Below are 8841 nucleotides of genomic sequence, written 5' to 3'. Positions count from 1 at the left end.
CCACCAGCATCTCTACCTTCCTAAGACTCTGGAGTGTGGACCACCAGCATCTCTACCTTCCTAAGACTCTGGAGTCTGGACCACCAGCATCTCTACCTTCCTAAGACTCAGGAGTGTGGACCACCAGCATCTCTACCTTCCTAAGACTCTGGAGTCTGGACCACCAGCATCTCTACCTTCCTAAGACTCAGGAGTGTGGACCACCAGCATCTCTACCTTCCTAAGACTCTGGAGTGTGGACCACCAGCATCTCTACCTTCCTAAGACTCTGGAGTCTGGACCACAAGCATCTCTACCTTCCTAAGACTCTGGAGTCTGGACCACAAGCATCTCTACCTTCCTAAGACTCTGGATTCTGGACCACCAGAATCTCTACCTTCCTAAGACTCTGGAGTCTGGACCACCAGCCTCGCTATACCTTCCTAAGACTCAGGACCATCGTAGCGCAGCAGAAGGTTTTTCCAGTGTGATGTGTGTGTGAGTGCAGTGCAGCCTTGGATCCGGCGTGGAGCAGTGCTCCTGGCGGCCGCCCGGCCTTCGGGCCAGAATCGCTGCAGGCCAGCAACTACACCCTGGTCCTGCTGATCCAGCTGACCCTGCTCTCCTTCGACCTGTTTGTCAACTCCTTCAGTGAGCTGCTGAGGGAGGAGCCCGCTGCCCAGCTGGTGCTTTTCATGTAAGGATGACAAGAGAGGCTTTATTCTTTATGTCATAGGTCTTCAACAGGGGGTCCGGGACCCCTAGGGGGTCCTCAGAGTTACTACAGGGGGTCCCCCAAATATTTGTGTGATATGATTATTTTGTTTTACATCAACCACTTGAACCCTAGCATCCCTTTTCTGAGGAGAACTTTAGCCAAAAAATAGCAGATCTACAAGCTCACAACGCCTCGCAGCGCGAGGCGTTGTGAGCTTGTAGATCTGCTATTCTGCTAGGGGGTCCTTGGCCTGAAAACGTTGAAGACCCCTGCTTTATGTATCTACTGTATCTATGTATGTGGTGCGTAAACGTTAACAGTAGGCATGTTAACGATCATGATACTAGGTTCACGATACGATTTTTTCACATTTTTTTAACTCATTCCCTGCCATTGAGGGGTTTGGCGGATTTTGGTGTTTTCAGTGGTTTTCCACTAGATGGCGCAGTTTGCCAACCCGCGATCACCGTCTGAGCCCCTCAGCAGCTAAACCACATAATCACATTATTAAAACAGCATGTCCACTTCCGTATAAAAAAAATGTACTCCTATCTACTGTACAAGCTCACGTGTCACACTGCGACGAGTTGTTGTGAGCTTGTAGATCTGCAATTCTTTTACCGAATGTTCCCCCCAGAATGGGGTTAATTGCATCCATCCGTCTATCTGTCTGTCTGTCTACAGTATCTATATCTATTGTGTCTGTGTTATGCCAATAACACTTCAATTCTGCTCTGTATCTCTGTGTCTTTCTGAATCGATCTTGTCTGTCTGTCTCTCTGTCTACAGTATCTATCTATGTATATCGAGTCTGTCTAAATTCAGCCAATAACGCTTCCATTCTTCTCTCTGTCTCTCTTTCTGAATCTCTCTTGTCTGTCTGTCTGCCTGTCTGTCTGTCTGTCTGTCTGTCTGTCTGTCTGTCTGTCTGTCTGTCTGTCTGTCTGTCTGTCTGTCTGTCTGTCTGCCTGTCTCTCTCTCTCAGTATCCAGGACATCTCTGTCCTGTTCAACCTGATCATCATCCTGTTGATGCTGTTCAACACCTACGTGTTCCAGGTGGGCCTGGTGGCCGTGCTGCTGGAACGCTTCAGAGTTCCTCTGTTCCTCAACGTCCTCTACCTCACCCTGAGTATCATCCTACACACCTGGATCACTGTAAGTTGTTCCTCAACACCCTCTACCTCACCCTGAGCATCATCCTACACACCTGGATCACTGTATGTCATCATACCTACCAAAATACATCCGCAAATAATGATCCATTTACAGTGTCTCGTGCTGTCAAATGGCATGAAAATGTATTCCCTAGAGAAGAGATTGTGTGTGTGTGTGTGTGTGTGTGTGTGTGTGTGTGTGTGTGTGTGTGTGTGTGTGTGTGTGTGTGTGTGTGTGTGTGACTGTGTGTGTGTGTGTGTGTGTGTGTGTGTGTGTGTGTGTGTGTGTGTGTGTGTGTGTGTGTGTGTGTGTGTGTGTGTGTGTGTGGTGCTTTTATTTACCTTTTAAAAAGTGCGATGTAGGGAGAATTCAATTCATTAATTATCTAGTAGGTAAATTGCATAAATTAAATCATGTAGTGAGAATGTAAGCTTAGCCAGTTTTAAAAAAAGCGTGTACTGTACTTTATGTGTTTAATTTTTCATATAACAGGTATGCTTTATTTAAAAAAATGTTGATGTCTGATGTTTTGCAGAATCTACGTTGGATGAGCTATAACAAGTTTATTTGGACAGATGGTCTTCAGTCACTGTTTGCCTTCCAACGAATGGGTAAGACTTTACGTTCAAACCTGTTTCTGTCCTGAGTGCCAACCAAATACATATTGTTTGTATAAATACCCTGAAACATAAGTTATATGTTTGAGACATTCATTATGACTGCATATTCAGGAGACAGAGAAAATCTAATCAAATGTATTCATGTGGACATTTAAAAACAACTCACATTGTACCAAAGTGCTTTACAAGTCAAAATAAACAGCAAAACAGAACAATCAATAAAAACGACACACAGTCAAAGTAGTCAAACAGTAGAAAACGCTTAAAAGCAGCAAAGCAAACCCTTCCTAACATAATAGGATAGTGCAAATTCAGTCATCAGGTGGGATTCAAAGGCTTGTGAATATAGAAGAGTTTTGAGCCTAGATTTAAAAGACTCAACGGAGGGGGTAGACCTAACAGACCTAACAGCGAAGGGAATGCTGTTCCAAAGTTTAGGCGCTGCGACAGCAAAGGCACAGTCACCTCTTTTTTTTTCTTTCTCTTTTTTAAAGATGTATTTTTAGGCTTTTATGGCTTTATTGATAGGACAGTAGGCTGACAGGAAATGGGGAGAGAGATGGGGAGTGACATGCAGGAAAGGCCTTTGGGCTCGGGACTCGAACCCGCAACGCGCTGTCAGGCAACATTGAGCCGATAGGTGCCTGGACCGCTACGCTACGCCAGCCGTCCAGGCTAGGCATGGTCACCTCTAAGCTTCAGTCTCTCGTCATCGGGACGGCCAATGTCCTCTGTCTGCTGAAGTGTGTGTATAGAGTGTCACACGCTGAAAATAGCCAACCTACAAGCTCACAATGTGTTGCATCGCAGCTCGTTGTGAGCTTGTAGATTTGCTGTTTTTGGTGCGCAACACCGGTGTACAACAACAGAGTATAAGTTAAGCATGAGGGTTCACACTAGACCAGAGGTGGAAAGTAAGTAAGTACATTTACTTAAGTAAAATGTTGAGGTATTTGTACTTTACTTGAGTATTTCCAATTTCCAATACTTTTACTTCTACTCCACTACATCTTGGATCCAAATATTGGATCAAATACTTTGAAAATTTGAAATCGGACATTCTGCATAATGACTACTTTTACTTTTGGTACTTTAAGTACATTTTGATGCCAATATTTTTGTACTTTTACTCAAGTACATTTTGAATTCCGGACTTTTACTTGTAACAGAGTATTTCTAAATTGCAGTATTGATACTTTTACGTAGTAAAAAAATGTAGTACTTTTTCTACCACTGCACTAGACCAATATTGTCACTTTAGAAAAGAGAGTCAAATGGTTTGTCTATTATGAGAAGTATGAGATAATAACTGTTAAAGTCTCATTTTACATTCACAGAGTGATATGTCTGAAAGGAGCAAATTTCATTAAAGAAATAGGTCCAGGCTGCTATCCAAGCGCACAAACAAAGTAAACACAATTTATATTCACTTTAAAGGGGCAATTACAGCCCTGCTCCTTCCAGCTATCTTGTGTTTTTTTCCCTAGAGAAGTACAATAGACAATAGACTGTTTCACTGAATTGCCAGTGGGCAATAATGGCAGACAACCATATGGGTGTTGTTTATTTATTCACGTTCCCCTGAGCTCATAAGTGGATCAAAGGATTTATTGTCCGTTTGTAGTAGTTCGCTGCCGTTGATACCTGGTAATTTATAGCTCCAGTCTGCATGCACTTTCTGTACTACTGAAATGCACTCTGATAGCTTCTTCATCATTGAGACAATGTTGTTGTTGTTGTTGTTGTTGTTGTTGTGAGATGATAGAATGAAACACCAGACAGGGGGTCCTCAGAGATATACTGCATCTGTGTGTGAAAGGGACTTTATTTTTTTTATTTTTTTGACCCCCATTAGCCGAAAATTGCAGATCTACAAGCAGACGCGTTGTGAGCTTGTAGATCGCTCTATTTTAGGTTGGGTGTAGAGGGGGGAAAAGAGCAGACCAAGTACCAAGCCAAAGGTCAAGTTTACAAAGTATTGAGGGTTTAAGTAGTTAAATGTCTGAAAATACACATTTAACATGAATCCAATATGTAGTTGGGGGGGGGGGGTCCCTGCTTCATCTCTCTCTCTCAGCTAAGGGGTCCTTGGCCTGAGAAACTTTGAAGACCCCCTGATATAGAGAGAATGTTTGTAACACCGAGACAGTTTTCTTCATGTAGAGCAAGGGTTCCCAAACTTTGCAGTTGGAGGAACCCTGGAGGTCGGGACCCCCAGTTTGGGAACCGCCGATGTAGAGACTAGAATATTATTGTGAGACAAATTGTAACACCCAGACAGGGTTCTTCATGTAGAGAGAATGCTATATTGTGAGAGAAATACCGCAGTCAAACACCCCAGGCCGTGTCTTCAGGTAGAGTGTGGTTGGTGGTGTTGTGAGGGAATTAAGGATAAAATCAATATTGGATCTGCTCCTAACAAGGTTTGGTTCATTTTGAAAAGCCACCAGCCCAGTGCCCAGACTGTGTCCCTTAACTCCAGCTTTATATTATTTACTTTGACACATAACCTGAAATCACAGCCAGCAAAAGTTTTCCTAGTGCCTAGAGCTAAAAATGTTCCTTTAGCAGTTGTTTGTGTTTACTTTACTGAGGAGGTGTTTGTTTGGTGTGTTCCCAGTGGCGTGCACAGACATTTTGAGGGGCAGGTGCTCAAGTAAATTATACTTTTTTTTGTTTACTTGGTCTGCTCTTTTTTCCCTCTACACATATACCTCTTTGCCAAAAATAGCTGATCTACAAGCCCACAAGCGAGGCGTTGTGAGCTTGTAGATCTGCTATTTTTGGCTAAAGTTCTCCTCAGAAAAGGGATGCTAGGTTTCGAGTGGTTATGGTAAAAAGAAAAATCATATCACTTAAAGGTTTGGCGGACCCCCTGTAGTAACTCTGAGGACCCCCTAGGGGTCCCGGACCCCCTGTTGAAGACCCCTGCTGTAAACTGAAAAAAAGGGCACTTCTGGTCAAGAGGGCAAAGGGCAGGTGCTCCAGCACCACCTAGAGTCTATCTGTGCACGTCCCTGTGTGTTCCATTTTGTTTCTTGGCGTTTCAAACCCTTGCTCTAAAGTCAAACTATGTGCTTCTTTTTAACAGTGTCTGTGTTGTACTACTACTTCTACAAGCGTACGTCCGAGTGTCTGGGCGACCCGCGTCTCTACGAAGACACGCCGTGGCTGCGAGAAGTCTTCGCCCGCAGAAGACGAGGAACTACTGGCTGAGATATTATCTTGTAGTGCGACAGTGTCGCTCGCCAAAACAAGAACGCATCTACGGGCCAACAACACCGTTGCACAATGGAGTATTTAAATGAAGCTTTACGCTGAGACGCTACTGAGTGACTCCATGACTCCACGGTCCAGCACAGTAAGGACGGGTGACCGCGCCTTTGCTGTGTTGGCACCCAAGTTGTGGAACAAACTCCCTTTGAGGATCAAAGCTGCCCACACCCTAGGGACCATGCTAAAGACACCTTTTCACTGTAGAGCAGGGGTTCTCAACCAGTGGTCCGGGGACCACCAGTGGTCCTTGAGGGGGTTCCAGGTGGTCCCCAGCTAAATGATGGACAGTTGGTCACCAAATGGACCCTTATAGATCTTTAACTCTTGAGAGTGTAAAATGAACCCATACGTGTCCATTTGCAAGACGAGAAGACAAGAAGTCTACAAAATTAGAGAATGTAGAAGAATTGTTATTTTGATCAACGTTTGCCTGTTATCTCTCCTATTGGTACCACATCAATACAGCATGATGGAATTGTGGTCAAAATCTTAACCAACGATAACAACATATTCTACGTTTTGGGTCTGAGAGTCTAAATCTCATCAAACGGTGGTCCGTGACTCAGATGCCGAATAAATAATGAACCTTGATATGAAAAGGGTTGAAAACCACTGCTGTAGAGGACTCCTAGGTTCACGTGTCGTTTTTGTGGGTTTGTTGTGTATGGGTGTGTGTGTGTGTGTGTGTGTGTGTTTAGTTTCTACTCCGTCCTGTTGTGACTGACTGACAGTGTGTCTGAGTTTTTGTTGTCCTAGTCTAGTCTTCTTTGTCTTGTCCTTTGTTTTTCCCTTGTCTTCTTGTCTCTTTCTGCGGACTGCGGCCAGTGTAATAACTGAACCTATATGAACCTATGAGTGCTCTAGTTAAAGCTCTACAGCACAGAGACCAGAGCGTTGGTGAAGAACAGCACAACATGGTTATTGAGGAGGACTCGGCCAACATCTGGTGAGACGCAATGCAAGAACCTCCTTGGCCGTGGTTTGAGGCCAAGAGTCCAGGTGTTCACTGAAGTAGTTTGTGACGTTAAGGAATTTGCTACTTTTTGACGGTATAGTATGATTAAGCAGGGCGTTAATTTACGAAAAAACAAAAAGTTAGAATACGGAGATGAGACGGTTTCTGCTCGACAGCAACGATATTTAACTGCTCTGTGGCTCACATTGCTTGGCAGCACAGAGAATCTTAAGCATTGTTACGATGCGTATCATCTGTGATGTGGTTCATAGCTGAGCTCTCTGTCACATTCCAGCAAGCCCCAGAATCTGACTGAAAACTACTTCAGTTGTTGTTTTGTTTTTAATGAATTTTCATGAAGCATTCTGTCTGTGTTCAGAAAAACAAACTTTTGTGGGTGTCAGAAAACATGCAGAAGTTGAGATAAGCAACAGCCGTTACAATGGTTATTCTATTTGACATTGAAGTTGACTGAGCATATGGGACGCAGTTATTTGATTAATCATTTGAGATATGAGCCAAGTCATGTCTAACCTACAGTATGGCTTGCTGTATTCAAATCACACCAAAGAAACCTAGATCAAAAGGATGTCTCTGTATAATCTCGGCATGTTCTCTTTTACACTGCCGTTTTAAACATATAGCACTTTTAGTCATGAAAATTAAGGTTTAGAGATTGGATCCAGTTTAATAGACATTCATACATGTAGTAGGCCACTAGTGACTGATGTAGGCTACAAGCTGCATTGGGTCTCGATCAGTCCTGTCTGTATTACGGTATTATGGTCTGTATTGCCATGGTGAAAACATCTATCACAGTCTTTCAATCCATGGGTGTTTGATGCGGATTCTCATGGCTGAAAACATTGCTATTGAAATGCAAAGTAAATGCTATTTTGTAATGGAGCGGGGTGCCTGGCTTTTATCTGAGGTATACCATTAATAATGTATTAAAACCTGAATCTCAATTCTGTTTTTTGTTTTTATGTTGTTGGTAGTAGATGTGTCTGATATGGGTTGGGTTGGGGACTGCCATATGAGAACAGTGTTATTTGAATGTTTTTATGTTTACATTTGTTTTTTGTTTTTTTGTACAATAAAAGAATGCAGGATGGTGTGTTGTTATAAAGTGATGGTTGTGTGTTATTTCACATTGTTTACACACCAGGTGACACTGGTTGTGAATCCTGTCGCTGTCAGAGACCATGCTTACTAGACACCAAATGACACAGTCCTTACTTGCTTAATATTCTCTCATTTTGGTCAAATATCCCACATGTAGTACATGTTTTAAACCAGAGACGGGACTGAATACTGTACCATGCCTCTGATGCCATGTACTGAAAGATATGTTGCCCAGAACATTAAGATTACTCACATCTGCACTGCTGAACTTTTTTTTTAGCCAAGGTGGTGGGGGTATTTGCTTGTGTAATGTTACTTGTACATCAGTAGGTGTCGCTATTTTCAAATGAAAATGTCCGGACATTTTCATTTCAAATTGTCAGACCACACAACAAGCATCCAAAGTTCCAAACAATAATATGGTACATGTTTGATGAATCAGCAGCCAGTTTATTTAATTGGAAGTAGTAGACACACATAGTTACATAGGTCACTCATAGTGTTTGGTTCAGTGCCATATAGAGAAACAATATGTCATGTCACAAATAAAAAGTAGAATGTTTGAGGTGGCATAGAAGCATTTGGAATTGTGAATATTTAATTACATTTCATTGGTAACACTTTACTTTAGCATGCAAATTCATTAACATTAACACTTAATTAATGGTGAATTCATTATGAACTCACACATGAATTCATGATGAATATGTTCGAAAGCTGGCTGCCTGCTCGCCAGTACCCATTCCAGAGACGACATCACACCAGTCCTCCACCACCTCCACTGGCTGCCTAGCTGTCAAACTAAGAATCCACTTTAAAGATCTGCCCACCAAAAATCTGGTCCCCAAGACCAGACTCCTGGAGCTGGAGATCCCCAAGACCAGGCTCTGAACCTGGGGCAACAGGCTGCCCCCTCCCTCCGGAACAGGGGTCTTCAATGTTTTCAGGCCAAGGACCCCCTAGCTGAGTGAAAGATGAAGCAGGGACCCGGGACCCCTCTATAATTGTGTT

The 8841-nt window shown here is 43.1% G+C and overlaps 1 protein-coding gene across 1 annotated transcript; it reads left to right on the top strand.

The window, feature by feature from the left end:
* Window positions 1-476: 476 nt before the first annotated feature.
* LOC311050615 (transmembrane protein 138-like) lies at window positions 477-5690 on the top strand (the record flags this gene model as incomplete). Its single annotated transcript, XM_084064701.1, has 4 exons — window positions 477-676; window positions 1683-1854; window positions 2390-2465; window positions 5566-5690. Coding segments are annotated over 4 exons (573 nt in total), but the record flags the coding sequence as incomplete, so codon positions are not given.
* Window positions 5691-8841: the final 3151 nt, after the last annotated feature.

This window comes from Gymnoscopelus microlampas (genome assembly GCF_963454915.1).
Source record: "Gymnoscopelus microlampas genome assembly, chromosome: 1".
NCBI lineage: Eukaryota > Metazoa > Chordata > Actinopteri > Myctophiformes > Myctophidae > Gymnoscopelus > Gymnoscopelus microlampas.
This window is presented reverse-complemented; position numbering and strand designations above follow the sequence as displayed.